At 35.8% G+C, this 23,049-nt stretch overlaps 1 protein-coding gene across 14 annotated transcripts in view; it reads right to left on the reverse strand.

The window, feature by feature from the left end:
- Positions 1–23,049, reverse strand: part of rbms3 (RNA binding motif, single stranded interacting protein) — a 264,037-nt gene that overhangs the window by 199,719 nt on the left and 41,269 nt on the right. For 3 of the 14 annotated variants that reach the window (XR_012391550.1, XM_009292542.4, NM_001431058.1), the window contains exon 2: positions 19,743–19,900. Coding sequence is in view for 13 of the 14 variants with exons in the window: in XM_009292542.4 (XP_009290817.1) it covers positions 19,743–19,900 (158 nt within the window). In the remaining variant the exon portion in view is untranslated. Of the gene's footprint in view, positions 1–19,742; positions 19,901–21,319; positions 21,843–21,924; positions 22,090–23,049 lie in introns of those variants that run through there. The other 11 variants (XM_009292543.4, XM_009292541.4, XM_009292545.4 and 8 more) reach the window with 7 other exon arrangements.

The raw sequence follows: 23,049 nt of genomic DNA on the forward strand, positions 1-23,049 counted from the left end.
ACAGGATCAGCTCAAATGAAAGCTGGCTTGATCAAGTATACAGTATTACAATCTATTACATGAAATATAGGCAAAACTCCATTTTAGCATTGTTATCCCACTAATACAAAAGATTGCAGTGAAGGCAGAAATGTGTCAGTCTACACCCAGCGCAATACGGTTAATAGATGTGATGATGGCATGGATTTTTCCAATATGGAGTAAGACATATCCTTTCTTATGTCTTTTTGATTATTAACAAAGTTGAATGTTTAAGAACCTAGATTATATGATGACCTTAGTGTCATCCCACCTCAGAGTAAAACTGCAAAAAAATGAAATTGCTTTTCTGTATACCAAATGATTTGTTTCCTCAGGATCTACCCAGCCAGTCAGAGCTCATGGAGTTGACCTGGACTCTTGAAGTATTGGAAACCACTGTTCATATTTGTATTTGCTATGTGTTAATTATATCAAAATTGAAATTTGGCATTTTAAGTGTTAAATCTTTAAAGTTAATTCCTGTAACCTGCAAGTTTGGGTGTAAATTTTGCCAATTTAACCAGTTTCGATAAAGACAGCTGAGAGTACACTCAGCCTTGGGTAAGATACATATTGTACTTTGAATGTATTTGTGTTCTATTTGATCGTAAATGCCCAAATTAGGGCCCGTGGGCCAAAGTTGGCTCATGGAAACCTTTGATTTGGCCCACCTTGCCATCTGAGAAAAGAGGGAGAACGATAAGAAGATTGGGGTCAATGGGTTCAACAGAGCTTGTCATTTCTAATTTTAACGTAACCTTTTGTTTGTTTAATTGTTGAGAAACAAGTGAAAATGTTTCAATAAATGTTGTGCATGAATCAGATTTTAAGAAATGTAAATATCCTTGCCGAGCAAATCAAGTGTATTCAATGAAATCAGCATTGAACAACATAAAAATCTAAAAAGCTTTTTATAAAATGTAAAACATACATTTACATACACACACACACACACACACACACACACACACACAAACATATATATCATATATCATATATATATATATATATATATATATATATATCATATATATATATATATATATATATATATATATATATATATATATATATATATATATATATATATATATATATATATATATATATGATTAAAGTATTTTTAGGAAAATACCATGGTAGCTTTAATGTAATAGTTTGGTTTATTTAACTTCAGCCCACCCCCCTCAATCAAGTTAGGTTTTTGGGCCTTCATAAGAAATGGGCACCCCGATATGTTATGGATGTTATGGATGGTTTCACAGGTCTGGGGTCAGCTTTGAACAGCCTAGTGCCTGTCTAACGTTTGTATGCTTGAGATATTGCGATATCGTTCAGAAGTGTACGCACACAGAGAGGAGAGCAGCCTACAAACTCATTTGCGAGTTTTGAAGCTGGCTTCTGCTGATGACACTGCAAATTATCTTCAGTAAACTTTCTTTTTAAGTTAATCTCTGACTCCGGCTCTTCTTCATCTGACAGACTGGTCCTTTTTGAGTTAAAACTGTTAATTATCCCTACACCACAAAATCAGTGAAATACAGACTTACAGCCAGTCAGAAGATTGTGTAGACAGACTCTCTCTGCAACTGCACTGAACCCTCAATAAAATGAAAAAAAACATACATGACCAAGCTCGTAAATGCGAAACCATTTCACTATTTTTAAAAGACATATTCAGCACCCGTGATTTTCATTATTTGTTTAATATTCCAGCAGAAATAGAAGTGCTTTTTGAAATGGTCTCTGTAAGCTTGTTGTATATCAGTGTCATGGCTGGTTAGGAATAAAGAACGTTTCTATCAGGTAGATGTGAATGCGAGATTGAAGTCAATTGTAAGAAAGTAACAGGGTTTAAGTAGATGGAATAACTGCATACTATACGCCACTTAAAGCTTCTTTTATAAGCTATATTGTATGAAGTGCTATAGAAACAAATTCACTTGACAAAATATAGATGAATCATTCAATGAGATCAACTGTATGACATGCATTTCTAAACCATATAGGATGAATTTTCTTCAGGGTCTGTGAAAAGGGGTAGCTTCAAAAGGAACTAGTTTAAATGTGACCTTCACATGACAAAGAAAAGAAACAAGTTAAGATCTGCAAGTTTAATAAAAGCCAGCCCCTGAGACAAGCTAATGCCCAAACTAGAGAAAAAAAAACCCAAGTGTAATGCCTCCTCCGAACTTGGTTAATTAAAAAGTTTGAGTCTAACTCAAAGAGTATGTTTAATAAAGATTTAGCTTAGCTTCATTAAAACCTTGACGGAGGGATGTTTATCGATACATCAATACATTCCTTAACAGGACACCGTAAACAAGGGGAGGTTGATTCTGGGCACAGGACGTGAGTCTCAAACCCCAGTGATTTAATTAAACACTGGAAGCATCTCAGAGCCCCAATCTACACCACAAAAGTCCCCGCCCTCGTTTTCGCTTTTTCACCTCAGCTCAAAGCACGGAGTACTCTTGTATTTCTGCAATAATCTCTCTCTTTTTTCTCTCTCTAACCCACAAAACCCCTATTCACATAGCGAAATCAGTTTCGTCACAGAATCACGAAAGTGTCTGCACAACAGATGAATCTCCTTCCTCTCCTTAGTCCTGTTTTTTTTCCTCCTTATTCCTCCCCTTCATCCACGATGAAGGTAATAAAGTTACTTATCGCTTCCGTCTCTGCCTGAAGACTGGGAAGACTGATATAAGCGTGCCGCTCCTGATGTGACTTTTAATTAATATTTAATGCGGCTCCCAACCTCCAGGTAAAAGCGGGAGACTATATTACCCACCTTTATAAGGATGGAGGCGTTTAATAAGGGAAGGATCATTTCCCTGTCACCATGAGAAGCAGCGTCCCACCGAGCCATTGTAAAGCTGATGTCTGGAAATGGCAGCTAATTCATCTCATATCCCTTATAAGCCCGCGAACGGCAGAGCTTTGCAGAAGTAACACAAATGAATACCGTAAGCCACAGTAGAACGTTGCAAGGTTGATAGTGGATAGAAAAACATATATGAGGTTTTGTGCGAATTTATCAACAAAGTCCTCTGCAATTCACACCATCACACAGCAAGAAAGTGGGCCGATGTTTTTTTCTCCCAAATACGGATAATCACAACTCTGCTATTGCAGAAACTCATTATAGAAACAATACTGGTTTTGTTAGATTTTTTTTTATCAATATGGTTTGTCAGTAAACAAAGTGGAAGCCTGAGGACGAGAGAAACCACATAACAGAGAGGGAAAGACATGAAAAAGAGGCGCTCTGTTGGAGAAAGCATGTAGCGCACAAATGTGAGGGAAACACATGAGAACCATTTGACTCGAACGCTTGATTTGCTGCCATTTCATCTTGCAAAACAACTGGTTGGACAAACACAGGCGTCTCAGATGAGTGAGTGGGTCGGGGGTGGAGCTGAGGGAGGAATGTAGTCAGCATAATTGGCAACGTTTCCGCAAGCCAGTGCCATGCCGCGGTCATGCACATGGATGCCTTACTAACATAAAAGTCACGAACAGGAAAGTTCCATTACAAACATGCTCTCACAGTCAATAAGGGAGGCAAGGAGCAAAATGCCCCTCTAATCATGTGCCTATCTTGTTAAGTTTGTTTAGATGCTAATAAATGAAGCATTGCACACTATTGAGGTGGGATAATGTCCTGTAGATGACTGTGGTTTTGATTTATAAGTTGCGAAATGAAAGTCTTTGTCGAAACCTCAAAAACTTTAATGACTCCAATGCCGTATACTTTCTGGTTAGCATAATGTTCTTTAGGATCATTTGTCAGGATGACACAGCTAAAGCTTCAGCCAAAGGTGGAGGAGCTGACTGTGAGAACATCTGGCAAACTGTCCTGATCATGCTCACACTCAACAATCAACATCAGGGTAGCTTTAAGCTGATGGAGAGCAGCACTGCTGCAATGTGACGTTGCTCTACCCCAGGTTAAAGGTGCATTTAGATGTATTGCCATATGTAGTGGAAACTGCAGCACTTGTCAACTATACTTTGGTTGCTGAAAATACTAGTCTTTTAATTATTCATTTTTTGGCACATATACACTAACAGTCAGAAGTGTGGGGTCAGTAAGTTTTTTTTTTTAATGTTTTAAAATAAGCTTGCTCACCAGGGCTGCATTTATTCAATCAAAAATAATTTGAAATGTTATTGCACTATAAAATAACTGTTCAAAAGTAGTTCATTATTTTATTTAATAATTTATTCCAGTGATTTTGAATCTTCAGCTGATTTTGATGAATTTTCAGCTTCATTATTATTATTATTATTATTATTATTATTATTATTATTAATGGAAATAGTAATAAAAGCAATAATGACTGGACTAATAGTTTCATTTGAAACCACATACAATAAGAAAGCAGTTATTTAAAAATGCAATAAATATTTAACAATTTAACATATTTTTTACATTTAATAAATGCTGCCTTGATGAACAGAATAATTTCCTTTAAAAAAACATGAAAAAACAAACAAACTTTTGACTGCATATTTTTTGCATTTTCAATATTTTCTTTAAACACATTGTTAGTATGTGCTTGTTTTCAATGGGTCACTTTTACTGTATTCAGAGAAATGTCCACTCAAAATGAGCAAAGGGTCAAACTGGCATATAACACTCAAGCTTTGCTTATAGATTTATGCTACTGGTTATTAGAAAAAAATAATCAAATTTTTTTACTGATTTCAAGGAGCAATAGAATGCCCAAAAACTTGATAAAGGACTCAATCAGCATTGCTTGTAATTTCAGACTACATGTGGCTTCACAGTCGATCATGTGAGATGTCACTGAGAAAGACGGAACTTGCAACTGCCTTCCAGAATTACGAGAGTCAATGGCAAGTGAATTGGCATGTTTAGTTCAGACAGTCTTGTCATAAAAATCCCTACATAAAGCCAGGAGTATTGTTGGTGGTTCTCCATTGCTGGCACAAATGGACACATGGGCAATGCATCGACACATGCCAGGCCAGTTCTTGTTGCATCTCTGATTACTATCCTATCCCAAAAAGGTAAAAAATCCCCCCCCCCCCCCAAATATCTTTTAAAAACTTTTTTCTATTGCTGAATTCAGAAACAAACAAAAATGTAACTGTTGGATCTGTGTGGAATAAGGGATACATTCTCTTAGGTTCAACATAGGTAAACATCCTCTATTAAAGATTATGTAAAGAAAAATACAATGGTTGAATCACTAAAATACCCTATGTCTAATTAAAAAAACCTGCACTGAATTTAGAAAGAAGGAAAGAAAGAAAGAAAGAAAGAAAGAAAGAAAGAAAGAAAGAAAGAAAGAAAGAAAGAAAGAAAGAAAAAAGGATTGAAAGAAAGCTTCCAAATGAGTAAATAATGATGGAAGCTTTATTTTTGTGTGAACTATTCCTTTAATGTTCTTACTGTCTTTAGAACTAAAAGATGCACTAGCTTAATTAGCATTGCATGCATTTCATTACAGTCTGCACATATGTAAAATTCATGCTGGCAAATCTCAAGTGTTATCAGTCACACTAATGAAGTGCTGAACTTGTTTTTTTTTCTTTTCTTTTTTCTTTTAATGTTTTTATGGGTTTTGTACCATGGTTACTGTTGATTAACATTAAAACAAAAAAATTCTATGGATGTTAACTTTTGATTAGGCACAAGATTCAAGTGTGTTTACAAGCTGAAAGCGTTCAGAACCTCAAGCATGGAGTTCCCCTCATGGATGTCTAGTGCCAAGAATCTGACCTTAAATAACATCAAGCCAAAGAGTCAAATGGTTTACAGTGAGAGAAGCTTTATGTTACAATATTAGTAAACAGTGTACTTTTTGATATATGATGATTATGATTTACAGCAATATCATAAACTCAAAGACAAAAATAGCATATTGCAAGTTCTAGTCATTTCAAACACAAAAGAGCAGCAGATACATACAGTAAGGTTCATTCATAATAAATAGATTAGTCTTCTAACCAGCCATGACTACAAAAAAGTAGGAATGCACAACAAGATTGATTGGTTTCTATTTTCAACAGTTTGCAATTTGTTGACCTGCCAGCAGCAAAATCGTATTAGTCTAAAATCCAGCTCTATAGTACTGTATTTTAGAAAAATTTTGAAAATGTTTACAGTATGATTCCACATTTCTGGTACTATATTGCATTAATTAATTTGGACAGCATGTTTTTTTTTTTTTTTTTTTTTTTTAATATTGGTCTAAATCATTCAAATAGGACACTTTTTTCACACTCTTTTTTCGGCTGATACCACTATACGTCTCGACCAACTGTCACCTTTCATGTTCATTTAACTTTTATTTAATTAAACATGCTGTTTCATTTATGCGTCATAAAATATGTCACATCAAAGAACTACAAATTGTTATGGTAAAACGGGGTGTGAAAAATAATATGTTTGTCTTCACGCATCAAACTGATTTTCATTAATATGTTATTTCTATATAAATAGATTTTATTCTACATTGTTCAGAATTGAATTAATGTAAAGTGACAGTAAAGTTTAATATGTGTGTGTGTATACCAAAGAATATAAAATACACAAGACCTGTAGTGGTCAACATGGCGAATGAAGCCCCGCCTACTTGTACAGGAGCCAATCATCGATCGTAATAGACTGACAAATCTTTGGTGGGAGGGGCTTGGATCAAATTTGAGTTTCTGCAGATTTTGTGTGATTAGAACTTTTAGAAATTAAACTAAAGACACAGTTGTTGTTTATTTGTATTGGTGATTCCTAATATGAAATTAATCATAAGCTTGGCAAGCAATTTTGGAGAATTTGATGTTTGAATGCCCCATTTCAAAGACGGCTGTAAAGTGAAATGACTTGCCTTAAAGGGACTTTGTGTATACATACACACTCACGTACTTGTACAGTATATAGGAATGCAACAATTAACAGATTTCACTATTAACTGCACTTTAATTGGTCATGGGTAATTATCAAAAAGGCTTCTCGACACAGTGTATCTGTATGGAACAAAATTGCTGCAACTAAACAAGAGTTATGCCAAATTTGCGCTAGTTTAAAGTTCCAAGCTTGTACATCAATGCTAATATGCACGCACACTGGATTAACTATGGCTGAGGCTATTAACTAAGGGCAGTTCACATGTTGTGTCTTTTGCGCGTGCAAGTTTGTTATTTCCAATGGAGGCGTGCAGCCTTGAGAGCACATGGGAGCAACGCTCACGTTTTCTAGGCGCACCTAGTTGCAAGAATGCTGCAAATGCACCGCAAGTTACATGACAAGAACTGGCCAATCAGCTTTGCACATTGTATGGAATATAAACATTTCTACTTCAAAGAGAAAAAAAACTAAACAAAAGGAAAACACCAAACAATTTTGTAATATAGTTAATCAAAAGTGTCTTTTAGACAGAGGTTTAGCAGCCTTTGACTACATTTGCTTTCTTTAAAAGGAAAATAGTTCACTAATATGACTCACATTAGAAAAAATACTATTTTTTATGTAATCGTATTTTTATTTATTCATTGTTCTGTCATTTTTTTCAGAGTAAAATTATTACTTTTACTAATAATTTTATATTACTATTACTTATGTTTAATGTCAAAACGTTTTTAACTTATTTTTAAGTCCAAGGAGAAACAGACAATTGTTAGTTTTTATTTACTTGTATTATATTATATTATATATTGTATTATTTGTGCTAAGCAGTGGCGCAGTAGATAGGTTGTGCTGTTGCCTCACAGCAAGAAGGTCGCTGGTTCGATCCTCAGCTCAGTCAGCGTTTCTGTGTGGAGTTTGCAAGTTCTCCCTGCGTTCGCATGGGTTTCCTCCGGGTGCTCCGGTTTCCCCCACAGTTCAAAGACATGCGGTACAGGTCAATTGGGTAGGCTAAATTGTCCGTAGTGTATGAGTGTGTGTGTGAACGAATGTTTCTGGATGTTTTCCAGTGATGGGTTGCGGCTGGAAGGGCATCCGCTGCGTAAAAACGTGCTGGATAAGTTGGCCGTTCATTTCGCTGTGGCGACCCCAGATTAATAAATAGACTAAGCTGACAAGAAAATGAATGAATGAATGAACTGTATCAGTTGTTTACTGAGCAGCAATAAATAACACTTTAAAATATAAGGAGCTTTCCATGTGATTTTCTGATCTAGAAGTGTTTTGAAATTAATGAATGCACAATAATCATGATAACCGTGATCATGATTATTCCTCAGACTATAATCGTACAACCAAAATCTATAACTGTTGCATCCCTACTTGTATATGTAGTTTATGACGACCAAAAGTAGTTTCTGCATAGGCATAATGTTTTTACACTGTGATAACCATTATTATATGGCTTTACCCTACCCTAAACCCAACCCTCACAAGAAACCTGTAGCAAAGCCTGAATTCCAAAAGACTCCATCAAGTATGTTTTTTTAAATGTTTTGAAATACGATGACAGACATGTCCTTGTAAACTACAAAAACCAGAACACACACACACACACACACACACACAAATATATACTATACTGTATAAATAATAGGGCTTTTTAGAGGGGTCAATGATAAGATACAGGAATGCCAGAGTAGATTTATCCGATTATGTTACATTTATACTGAATTCCTATGCCTACATTCTTAGTGAGGGATGCACACAACTATTAATATCAGCAGAAAGGCAAGCCAGCTGTAACAAACAGAATCAAAGAAAAAAAGAAAAAAGGCAGCAACGCCCTTACAATAACAGATACTCTGAGAGCTTTAATTAGGCCTACTGATACCACACACGCCAAAACTTTCTGCGAAATACCGCGCTTCAGCCAGCATGTGGGATCACAATGTTCTGGTGATCTGGATGAAAGAACCTTTTCTCCACACTGACCAGAGCACGTCAGGTCCCACAAATGACAAACCCAGGACCAAACACACGCCACCACCCTTTCCAACACAGCACACATTGAACCCTTGCAGCGCTTTAGTCAACCCACAAGCACACAAAATCAAATCAACATGAGCACAAAAAAAAAAACTGTAAACACCACATGAGGTTAACCAAAATGCCTAGAATGACTTTCAATAAAGAGAAATATATATTTCTAGATGTGCGCACACACTTTTGAAAGATTTCGACACGGCTCAACGTGCTGTGACAGCCCAAGCTGGGAGCAGATCCCAGCTGATTTGATCACCGTCAACACAACACAACACGTCTTGTGTACGAAGCTTTCAGCTGCGGTGTGTGAAGTGCTAATGACAGTTCTTAAAGGGCCGTCACACACTCTGATCTGTGTTTTTATTTTCCCCAGAGCGCCGGCAGCCACGGATGCTGGACCGTTTGATGTCTCGTGCCGAGAGATGTGAACCAGCATTCTTTCAACTTCTATCCAGGTGGGTGTGTAGGATCTCTTAATTGGCTACCAATGCAGCTGTCTCGTCTGACATGCCGCTCGACACTTCTGTGCCGTAAGTTACAAGCATCTGATGTTTGTTTGTACGCTTGTTTGCACCGTTGGAATCCAGAAAGATGCCCTCTGACTTTGAAAAAGAAGGATTCGCTTTCCTACAGCTCTGTGGCCTTGATTTGGTAAATGTTTGCATGAATAAAGCCACATCTAAGCTTATTAGAAAGCACACAAAATGTTTCCCGTGGTTTATTAATGTCTAATATACAACACAGACCTAGAAAATCAAAACAGGTTAACAAAACAGCATTTCTGCCTATAATGCAGACAAGGCAAACCATACTATATATATATATATATATATATATATATATATATATATATATATATATATATATATATATATATATATATATATATATATAGTAATGACAGCTGTAGTTGAAATTATACAGTGTGTTTCATTAACTGACAATATCAAGATCTGCTTTGTACCTATATACTAATAATCCACATGGTTTAAGCTTAAGGTGCTGTGTAACAATTACAAAATGCATCATTAAGGCAAACAAAATAATTTAAAAAAATACTCAGGTTGTGCAATATTGATGAAAAATGCTATGCAATAGCAAGTAAAATAATGCAATATGCAATGCGACATATTTCAGGGAAATGAAAGCACTACAACTTCTGAAGTGAACAGCCATGTTTTACTGTTGCATAAAACAAATCTGACCTTTTAACAATGTAGCTAAATGAACCAATAAACAAATAAATAAATATCACCACCAATTTGCTTCTCTAGTTTTATCAAACTGACATAGTTTATCTTAAATCATAATTTCTTAACTTGACTGCTCAAACTGTATGTCAGTATTCATAGTAAAATAGTTTTTGACTAAAAAACAACATGTCCAGCCTGGTTGGTTTCAGAGAGGTGAGTATACATCACTATTGCCTGATGTGATGAGGGTGTGCTAGTGGCAGGAACACAAACATACTTTTGTATTAAATTGTATTAAATTTATTGCGAACAATTAAATAATGTATATCGTGATATGCACATTTGCAACATTTCAGTAATTTTGATGTATTGCAAAGCCCTAAAAGATACTGATACTAAAATAGGTATTATCAGATTTTATATCAGGAGTACAGTAGTTAAGTGTTTTATTATATTTTTATGTAACACTTAAGTTCAGGTCACAATTCATAATGTTAACTACTGTCTTATTAACTGCCTATTATTTATCCTTGAGTATTGTTCAAATTGACTACCCTTTTGTCATTGCCCCATTGACTTCCATTATAACTAAATTTTTATTTGCAAAGCCATGACACTAAATAATCATGCATTCATGTGTGTTAGTGGTTTTCTCTATTGGTAAGAGGTAAAATTAGTCATTTTTACTGTTGATCATCAGTTGACACCATTAATCCTTTAGATAGGCCTGTGCGAAAAGTGTCTGGCTTTTATATAGCGTTCTATGAAGTAAAACAGCAAGGTACTGAAAATACTGTAAATGTACCGTAAACACTGTAAAGTCACATACAACCCCACCCACACTATACTCCAGCTAACGCCATATAAAAGTCAACAAAAGTTACCAATTGTACCTCTTTCCCACAGGAAAAACCACCAAGAATCAAGAATGCATGATTATATGAAGTCATGGTTTTGCCTTTTGTTATGAATTAAATAAAATTAAATGAAATTAAATTGTACAATTTTTTGAAAGAGTAGTAAATTTGCCCAGAGTGTATTGCTGAATTTTTGAAAATTTTCAAAGCATTTTCTCAAAATATGTTTCGAAATCAAATTAGTCACAAAAAATCATTCAATTTGCAGAAACATAGAGAGGGTTCTGGTAAAATTAAGCCTCAAATCACACCAAAGTAAAACATCCCCAACAGCACACAAGTGTTAAGACATTCATTAGTAGTTCATTAGTTATATACATGTTCATTAGTAGTTATGAATAGGGCTGTCCAGATCCGATCACGTGATCACAAATTAGGCCCGATCGCGCGGTTTCAGACTCAGTTGAAATCAGTCGTTACCTCCCCGATCTGGACTCAACATATATATTCTCATAACTTTATAACACATCCATAGTTATGCGGTGAACAGAGTTAGACCTCTTTCTTGACTTCACACAGAAACAGCAACCATGTGGCATGATAGCAGAACAAGGAAGTAGCTTGAAGCGTAATGCGTGAGTAAGTCTGCAGTATGGAGGTATTATAAAGTTGATGACGACAACATTGCCATAGCAAACTGTGAGATATGTAAACTTGGGATTGCCTGCCGGGTATTTTAAGTTGAGGTGCTATTTGTTTTTAAATTCGATTTTATATATTTATATATTTACTGTTGCATTAAAGTCCAAAAGTGAAGAATTGATGTTATTTATTGCTTGATTGCTCAAGTCACCTTACAGAAGTGCTCCGTTTGTTAAAACAGAAGTGTGGAATGTTAAAATAATGTAAATTAAAAAAATAAGGCACATCCTGGATCTGTTTCTTTGCTCTTCTTTTTTTATGTATTATAGAAGCATCAGATCGGGTTTCGGTATTGGTAGATAAAACTCGAACTCAGACTCGAGGGTTAAAAAAAAATGCATTTGAATGCATGTTAATACCAGGTGGAAGCAAGACCTGAACACAACAAGTGAATACAGAACACCACAGGTGTCCTATTATTTAGTTAAGGTTGAAAGTGAGCAACATGTCTAACATTCGCTGAAGTTACCAACCACAAATCCCTTTTTTAAACATGGGTGTGACCAACTTATTTGCAAGTCTGGCTGCATGCGTGAACTTAACCTTAGTAAAATCACCCAGAGTAAGACCAAAAAAGCACACATGCAATCTGGTAGATTGTACTAGCAAATTAGAATCCTTTAGTTGGGTCTCTTACATTATTAGTGCCCTTTATTTATTATTTATAGTAAATCTAGGTCTGTGTGTCCAAAAACGCAACAGGAGCCGTGCTAACAGGACAAGGCATGCCTCGCTTTTTTTTTTTGTCTGTTCTTCAGCACAAGAGATTGGTAAGTGAGTGTGTGTGTGGTTTGAACTGCTGAGGAGGGTTCAAAAAGATGACTGACACCTTGCTTAGGAAGCAGGAAAGCACAAGACAGAGCTGATATCAATAAAACAGAGTCGAATCCAGCCTAAAAGACCTTTATCCTGAGTGTTTAGGCACCTTTGGACTAAGCTTCCCACTTCATCTCCCAACTCGCACATATTGACAAGAGCTGTGTGATACTGAGGGAGACAGAGAGATTGAGTTTACAAAGACTTCAAGACGACTCTTCATGGCTAGCGGCTTTTCTGCCCCTCACATGCTCTTCTGAACAGACCCAGAGCAGCTGAGCTTCAAGAGGAGTCGGACACTCATCTGACCTCAGATTAGGTCTGAATTCTGGAGACATGTTACTGCTTTCAGGTTTTAAAAAAGCAGTGAGAAATAACCAGAGATATTACAGAGAAGTCTCATAAGGGAAACATCACTTAATGCCAATTTGATTCTGTGCCCCCATGAAAACATTAAACTATTCAAGGTTTTTCTTCAGGAAACAAATTTTACGTTGGATATCCAGCACCAAAATTTACAAAAGCAAGCAAAAAGGTGTTTAAATTCATACAATTCACAATTTTATTAACATTAAAATGCAGAAAAATGCAAATTTTAGGCAATGTCTTTATAAAAGGAAATTAGTACTTTCTCAGATGTTAAATTGAAGATGCATTACATTTATAACTCAAAAGTGACAGTAAAGACATTTACTTTGTTAGGAATAAAATGATTATAGTAATCAAAAATTTATAAATATTAAATGTCACACAGACTACCAAAGCTTATAGAAATAAAAGGTGCTTCTTGAGCTCCAAATGAGCATCTGAAAAATGTCTGATAAATCATTTGACACGAGAGTAACGGATGCTGAAAACTCAGCTTTGAGATCACATTAATACTTAATAGATTTTACAATATTTTTGATGGTGATGCTTTACAATAAGGATTAATGTTACACTGAAAAAAAATTCACGCAGTAATTCAATTAAAAATCTTTTTTTTTTCAGTTTAATACTATTATTTTTTTAAGTAATATATTTTAGATTCAAATCATAGTTAAATATAAATGTTTTTGATTAAAAGCTCAACTAAGAAATATTTGTTTTGACCAATGTAAAATTTTAAGGTTACTCACACAGACCAGTACATGCGTATTAAACAGAAACTCAATATGCTTTGTGCTTCCATGGTCTTAAAAAATATTGTTTAAGGCAAACGATTATTTTTCATTTGCTTAAGTAATCAAATTTATATGTGAAACCTTTACCCTTTTTTTATTAAATGAATGAACAAATTATGGGAGTTGTTGTTTTAATTAAAGCTATATTTTCTTGTTTAGAACAAAAAGATAATTTTAATTAATTGAATTTCTTCAACAAGACAAGTATGCTTTGTACCAGGCTATATAAAATAACTCTCATGGAAATAGAAAATGTTGTTTAAGATAAATTATTTATTTTTTATTGGATCAAGAGGTTAAATTTAGATGTAAACCATTACGCTATTTTTTATTTTTTTTTATTGGATGAATAAAAGCTTTTTTTCCCATTGTAATTAATTCATGAACTAAAATTGAACACTACTTGTACACCATTTATTAATATATATTAACGCATTTTTAAATTCCAAAGATAAACTTGTTAAAATTTAATAACACACTGTGAGTTAACACGAACTAAGAAGGAACTATATAGGAACTATAAATATATAAACAAAGATAAATAAATACTGTACTATATTGTTCATTTTTTGTTCATGCTAGTAAATAATGTATTAGGCCTGTCACAATATGAATTTTTGTTGTACGATATATTGCACCAAAAAATATTGAGGTAAACATTACTGTCATATTAAGACCGTTTTGTGCCACTCATTATATAATGCCAGAATGGCAATACAATATAATCACAATGCAAGTACACTCTCCTGAAGAACACCTAATATTTTATTCTTAATTATAGTCATTTAACAATTGAATAATTAGACATTGAAATTAGAATGTGAAACTATTCTTAACAAATAAACAATAATAAATGTTAACAAAAAAGTGCAAGGTAAACAGTAACAGAGGCTGCGATATCTGCTATCTATCTGATCTATTTTCAGTAGTCTGATACCTTATAATACATTATAATTAATCTAGTCTAATACATTATATTGATAATATTCTTCAATGCGGAAGTGTGCTTTTTTTGCAATTGTTTTAGAACTCCCGATTCAGTTGCCTAAGGGAGAAATGACTAGGAATAATAAACGGCAGAAAACGGTCAAACTACTTGCTTTACAAACAAGTGGTTGCATGACCATACACACAAAATATAATAATATAATAAGAAAATATCACTTTGATCAGTTTGCAACATCAAGCGGCAAAACAAACTGTTTTTAATGTCTAAAAATTAATGGAAGTGAATGGGATTGGAAGTCTTGAGCCAAAAAAAAATCAAATAGCTGCACCAACTCGTACAATGCGAATAAGGGGAATAGATTTTATAGTCAATATAGTAATTTTTGGTAAAATTCTAGTTATTTTTTAACCATACTGACACCTCAAGAGGATGAGATGTTGCGCAATCAGCTAAAATGTTGCTAGAATTGGTTTTAATGTATGGGCGATATGTATTACATAACCAAAAATGATTGAGGTCATGTCCAGCTGTTGTGTGATACATCAATATATACAATATTGTGACAAGACTAGTGAACATTAAATAATAGAATCTTATTATAAAGTGTTGCCTTTTTAATACATCTTGCATGTTAAATCCCAAGAGTTCTGCAGCCATGTGACAATAAAAACAGTAAATACAACAGTTTTAAATTAGACAAGAGTGACATTTACTAATATGCATCTATTAGAAATGGAGCTGCTTTTTGAACCATACCCTATTTTGCACTACAGCAGTGACATGAATAAAATTTGAGTTTAACACTATGAATTATGGATCTGTCGTCAAATCATTAGAAACACTAGCCCGATTTCCTCCATGTGATTAGAGCTTTCTACCGCCATGAAAAAAAGACATAAATTTTAGTCTATGAAAAAGAAGATGACAAATGTATGGTAAGAAAGCAACACTTTGAAATAAAAACCGTGACCTGTTACTAGCCTTGTCACTGGCTCAGAAATGGTTTGCATGCTCTGGATGCCTGAGTTATTCGAGCCCAGGGGGGGATCTGCCGACTGAAAATGAGATCCCACCCTAGAGGCCCCCCTAGATATGGCAGCCCAGTACACAAGGGCAATTCCTCCACTGGCTCAGTTAGTCAATCAGGCTGAAAGACAGAGAGAGTGCGGGTGGGAGTGTGGGGTGGGGGGGTTGCCATTTTGGGCAGCAAGCCTTGGATGCTTTTCAGCAAATATGAAGTATATAAGTTATTTTTTATACATAGGAGAGGAATGTAGAATAAAACCGATAAAATGAGAAGCGCTGAATGCCAAGATTCCATTGGAAGCAATATAATAACATTCTCATCTTACTCACACATGCACACAAAGGGAAAATAAGCACAAATGAGATCAATTTTGTATCTCAGTTGTTTCTCCTAGACAGCAATGAGATTAAACGAAGAGCAAATGAAGTCTCCTGCTCCCTAGACTTTTCTTCTAAGCAAAAAAAGAAAAGAGTTCCTGGTAATCTTGCATCTGTCTCCCTTTAGATTTCACATTCGGAATAAAAAGCCAAAGGTTTTAAATATGGACTAAAACATTTCTCATCTAAGAAAAAATCTGATAAAATTGAATAAACTTGAAAAATAAACTATTTGAGATAGCCTATCGACCTTGATTTATACTGTAGCGCTGTGCTGTTAGTGTATATCAACTCATTTGTGTGTGTGTGTATTTATAATGACTCCTGAGCTACACCATGTTTGAACTTGAATTCCCATTTACAGTACTTGGAGTTAAAGTTTGAGGGACAATTGAGAATTTTTCAAATGCCAGATAGAACCATTTATTCATTTTCCTTCGGCTTAGTCTCTTATTTATCAGGGGTCGCCACAGCGGAATTTACTGCAAACTACTTCGTACACTATGGCCAATTTAGTTTATCCAATTTACCTATACCGCATATCTTTGGACTTTGGCGGAATCCCATGCAAATATGGGGAGAACATGCAAACTCTACACAAAAATCACTGTGCCGCCAGATTAGACCACTGAAATGCCATCATGAAAATTGCATGTATTTTTAAGCCTTGCCAGTTTGGATGTTCAGGTGGTTATAAAACATTCTAGTGCAAGATGATGTGAAAGAACTTAAATTGCGGCACAAACAGACAGTCATGTATTAGACAGCATACAAACTCCACACTAACTTTTTTTTAATCTACTATTTTGAAGAGATTAAAAGTTTTAATGATTTTAGTTTTAATATTGAGTCTCCGACAGGTTTTGAGAAATCACTGACAAATGCCTGAAATCACAGGCAAACTATGCTTGTTCACGTGAGTAACAATCACACAGTGTGAACTATCAAAGACGGGATCCGCCGACACCTGTTAAATATTTGGCATGGTATTAGCTGGACCTGTCTTAAAAATTATGCTGTGTGAAATGTGTTTTGATTAAAAATAACAGCGGCGATTACCTACAGTCAATAAGAAAGCAGCATCCACTAGTATGGGTATTTGCAGGCCACCGAGAGGTCGGGGAAGAAGTTCTTTTCGGTCTATTTGGACTCAAGAAATGGATGAAAAACTAGTGGAAATTTGGCAGAAGCACCCATGTTTGTCTGAGCACAACCGGGTCGAAAAAGGAAAAACCTTTCAAAAACCCTTCAAAACACAGGTGAGCAAAATAAGTAAACTTACTAACACTAACGGCTTCTTTCTCATTATGTAGTTAATAATAAAAGATATACTTCATGACATTGCGTTGTTTTCATGTCACTTCTCGCGTGTGTTAGGTTGTGAGACGTAGTTTAAGGACCAAGACAAAGTTGTCGGCGATTCTTCCCATTGTAAAGTCATGCAGTGTGAAACCATCTGTCGCCAATCCATCCAGTTGTATAAACACAGCAGCGACGGAATGCTACCCCAGATAGTCATGCAGTATGAAAACATATGTGAGTTGGAAAATCATGCAGTCTGAATTCGGCATTAGTGTACTACTACCTACTACTTACATTATTACATTATTATATATATATATATATATATATATATATATATATATATATATATATATATATATATATATATATATAAACAAAGTATTCAAAACATTAATAAACAAATTTTCTCTAGACATATGAAATACTTCTGCATGCTCAGGTTTTAACTGACGATACATTTTTTGTACGTATGACAAACAAATTGGCCAAAAACATATTGAACTTACTTAAACTGAAAATCCTAATTTCTCCCTTAAAAGCTTGCTCTGAGTGAGAGCAGAATTGAGTTGGATTGTATTCACTTTCTCTCTGTTGCATTAGATTACAATCAGAGACATAATGAGGGGATCTGAAATGCAATTATTTTAAATGGTATTGTAAAATGCGGTGTCCTGAGGGTTAATACTCCATAATATCGAATCATGGAAAGGAAAAGTAATGAACTGGCTCACAGACATGACTCTCCGCCCTCTGGTTTCCGCCAGCACGCATACACACACACACACACACGCGATTGCAGATGCACAATGAAAGCGCATAAACATCATGACGACGTATTCACCTAAGGCCTTCATTAATAATTCATGACTCATATTCAAGCCTTTTATGAAAATGCCCTAGTGCATTTTCGGCTCTTTTCGTCTCAGTAAATGTTACGCTCCTCCAATTTGACCTTTTCACCTCTTCTAATCCGACATCATTGAGATGTTAAAATCTAGATGTTTGTTTCAAAGTTGTAATGTGGCAGACATTCAGCGTCTGCATCTTGACAACGTGCCATTCCTTAATTATCAGATAATCTAATTAATAAAAGCTGAAAACAAGAGGGGCTCACTTTCATGCCTGAGGTTTGGGATTTTGCTGAGGCCACACGTTTTCTCCTTTAAAGTCTAACCCCATTGTACCTTCAGCCTCAAAACCCTGCCAATCTTCCGCCGGGAATCACACAAGAAGATCTCCGAAATGTCAGCCTGACAGAAGCACTTTTCACTGCCCTTCCCGCCACTGCGTAAGAGCCACTGGAGGACGGAAAAGGGTCACTAACTGTGTGCAAAAATGTGTGCGTATGCATGCACGCAGCTGTAAGCTTTAGATCGAGACACTAGGGTTGTAGATATGCATGCATGGCATCTAAATCACTGTGGTGTTATAAAAAAAAATGCAAAGTGTGTTTGTAGACGCTCTCTTTTTTTTCTTTCTGCTGAGCTCCGGAAGTGAGCCCCAAGGCGAACCCCTTTGACCTTTCCAAAATGTTACTGCCCATTTGGCACGGCAGCCGCAGCTAATAAAACTTTTATAATCATGAATTTTTTATTCCAATCCCACTCCAGGCCTTGGGCTAACCTGGACCGTAGTAGCCCGAGACCCAGAGAGAAATTGAGAGATGCTGTGGGAGGTTGTGGGTTGAGGTTTCATCATTTTACCCTCTTAGTTTAGACTTTTGGAGAATTATAAGTGGCATGCATTTTAGTTTTTTTTAATGTTTCTTTTACTTCAACTTCTCCCTCAACAACACACACTCACAAAAAGATCACAATGAATTCTGGGAACTGACTGGCCTGGTAATTGCACTCATCTGTTCAGGGTCCGCTTAAAAAAAGCAGTCTTGGCTTAAATGTTGCTTAGAAACTGGTGACCCCAGACCCATATTCTCATGGTCAGCTTGGTATGGGTGAAATTAGGAAATTCAGAAATACTCAAAAGAGGTCATGGCGCTGGAGTAAATGTCTAAGGTTTTAAGGCAGAAAGCCCCCACACAGGATTTACATCTGCATGAGTCATCAGAGAATAAGATTATGCAAGCTGCCCCCTGGTTCTTATACAGTGTTTCATAATGACCTCCCTACACGCTAATGATGCTGACTTGCCATCCATTTATGAGGCCATATTCATCCTCTAGTCTCTATATTCTTCTCTGTTAACCAAGCATAGTGACTCTTTTTGTTATCCCTCTGACCTTCTTTGTGTGCATTTACATGATTGCATGAGTTCTTGTATGTGGGCACCTGTGTCTATTCAACTATAAATAGGTATAGAGCAACTGCACACATAGGATGGCAATCCTGTTTAAACAGAGAGAAGAGCATAACAGGTAGCGAAAGATAGGAGTCATCTGGGAGAGACACTTACGGTTGGCAGAGTTTGATGAGGTCCTGGTCGGTGGTGCCAGGCGGAAGGCCCCGGATGTACAAGTTGGTTTTACTGAGCTGCTCCGCTGCACTGTGGCTGCTGCTATTGGTGCTGGGGCTGGGCGGAGCCATGGGCGGAGGGGGCGGGGCATATGACTGCTGCAAAACAGAGAGACATAATCATTGATTTAAAAATTAATGTAAATACACATTTGCATAGCAAGATATCCTGACTGAAAAAAGAAGATACATTCATTTATGTTAGGCACACATGGCTTAAGGAATCATTTTCTTTTTTTTAGTATAACATTTTATTTAAGTGTGGCTGAAGGTAATATTATGTACAGCTAGTTGACCATACGAAAACATCATCCAAAAAAGTCATTTTAAAACCAACGAATAGCAATAATAATCATCCTGATGTTGTAGGTCATAGACTATGACAATATGGGTAACATAGTGTCCAAAGCCTTTTTAAAATTTAGAAAGTTTGTAGCCCAGAGATGCCCAAACTAGGGCAAACTATAACCTTCGATTGGCCTACCATATCATGCGAGAAGAGAATAATGGAGATGATTAAGAGACTGTCATTTCTAAATTTATGCAATTTTTTTTTTATTGCTAAGCTCTGAAAAGCTACTAAAATTAAATGTTTTAAATGAATCTGATTTTTTTCTCAAAAGTACATACTGTCACCCAACAGATAGAAGACAATTTTTGATTTATTTATTTTCGATCAAAAATATCATACATAAAATATCATTAAAAATAAAAATACAGTTCAACATGGTCGAAAATGGAGTGGGATGAAGCACAAGCTTATTATTTTCCCACCCCATTACCACATACTTCAATGCAGAGAAATCAGTGAGCAAATGAAGGCAAAGGCAGATTCTGCTTGACTACTGTATTCAGCACTGATTCCACTGTTAGAAAGGTGATTGTTTGTTTTATTGTAATTCTTTATTGTTTTTTAAAAATTACACCGCATTAAGTTAATGCGATTTAAAGTAATGTTTTCTGTTATTTTTAAATGTTATTTCAAATATGGAAATTACTTAAGGCACTTTAATGTAATAAAGTTTGGTATATTAACCTTCTGCCCAAAGCTCTCAATCTTTGGTTTTTGGCCCTTCATACGAAAAAGTTTGAGCACTCCTGTACTAGCCAAAATATCATATGTGATTTTGAACTATTCAAGTTACAATATAATAAAATCACAAAAAATTATTGGGATACACTAATTACTATAACTTAAATGATAAACATGACTTTGGTCATTATTTGGTGAAGTTAAATGACTGGCAGAATATTCTTTTAAAAAATAACCATGACTTACTACAAATAATATAAAAAAATAGTAGTTAAACCATGTTAACCTCAACTGTTTTGCTAAACCAACCATACGTTAACAACTGTATTAGTATTTAAGCTTATACGAAATTAATTCAGCAAACCAAAAAAAACAGTATGCTATGCTACACTCTTCGATTAATTTTGGTAACGGTTTCCATTTGCTGTTCCTGTGAGCCATTATATGTAAAGCTCATTTTAAAAGACTTATGAAACAAAAACAACCAATGAAATACTGTGTATTAGGATCCATATTTTCATACGAGGACCGATATGCAACACCGTTCAATATCCCCTGCTTCCGCGTATTCTGCTGGCCTCGTGCTCCAGTCGCAGTTGATGGCAATATTGCATCTGATTGGTCCAGTGAAGCTGATTGGTCCCACTTCGACGTTTTACAAGTATGTTGGGAGATTTCGATGTTTACCAACTACATAATCATCAACAAGGTACGGTAAAACAGAACTTACTAGACTGACTGATGTACATTCATCCCTCACTGTAGAGGTTATATGAAATCGCGTCATCTGAATTATGGCGTCCAGCCCGACTGATCCAGTAAGTTAAAGCTTTTGAACCGCATAACTTACACGCCGAGCGTTCAATCTATTTTTTTTCTGACAGACACGGCAGTCAGATATAGAAACATCACTGTGACAGTTAGACTGTGGCATGAGAGCTATTATTTATCCGTGTGTGCGCTTTCCCAGTGATGTCTGTGTAATGGACTGTGTGTGTGCGTCTGGCCCCGCTTTCTCTGTGTTTGCGATAATCATTGGCTGTCAGTTGTGCTGTACACTGGCAAGTCTCCCCTGGCATTAATCTATTACCTGCACTTCCCCACAGTCTGCAATTTCCTCCAGACAGACGCTGAGACAGACGGACAGACAGACAGACGGGCCTATCACGTAGGAATAGATTCAGCATTCATATAATTCACACACCCCTGTGCCTCAGGCTACAGTTATGAATGAACCCATTGAATTCTCAGGAACACAACACACACAGACGGGGAATAGAAGAGGACAAACTGCATTGAAAACATACTGTGCGCATGTGCGTAAGGGAAACATACACCGCATGTACAGTACTGACTGAGAAAGTAGGGGTTTTTATTTGAATATGAGACGGTGTTACTATTCATTCATTTTAGCCACGTGACGCTCCTTCGTGTATTGGCGAAATATTGTAACATTTGCAGAAAAAAACAAGTATCTATTTACAACTTGTAATCAAATCACTTTGTGTGTTGTCTTGCGTTTATTGTAAACAATATCCCATCTGTTCGATTCAATTTCGTTTTAAAGTTCGACTCTCTCTCTCTTTCCTCCATAGATATATACACTAGATATCGCATGGGGACCCTGAACATGCGTCAATAGCGCCGCCACATTTGTACAGTGCTCCCAGGACATGTCATTCAACCGCACCAGTCACGACAGTGTGCCAGTGTGAAGATGCTGGACTTTAGCGCTATGTACGGGGGTAGTAACGAGAAAACGAAGCACAAAGGCAGAACATTTCATAGGTAAGATTTTGTATTTTACGTTTTTGTTTAATGAACTTTTGTGCTAAACAAGTAACCATATTCATATAGTCATTTACTGCATTCACCATAAGGCAAAGTAGCACCAACTTGCACTAAATTCTATGCTTATGCTAGTTTTGTTGCATAAAATAAGCAAACAATGTAAATGAAATATGACAACAAAATGCTATGGTGCTAGAAACTTGTATTATTGTCGTTCATAATGGAGATTCATTCACAAACAAATCGCTCCCTCTGTTAGAAAAAGAAGTGAAATCGAGAGGGGGTGTGTTTCAGCAACAAGTAGGGAGGATAATACATTTTTATGTACACAAACACACCTTTACCTTTTAAACTGAAGCTCTGTCTATAAGATGAATTTAGTTGTAATTTTCCTATAAATAGCTGCAATTAATAACAGAGTGCT

The sequence above is a fragment of the Danio rerio genome, chromosome 16 (genome assembly GCF_049306965.1).
Source record: "Danio rerio strain Tuebingen ecotype United States chromosome 16, GRCz12tu, whole genome shotgun sequence".
In the NCBI taxonomy this organism is placed as follows: Eukaryota; Metazoa; Chordata; class Actinopteri; order Cypriniformes; family Danionidae; genus Danio; species Danio rerio.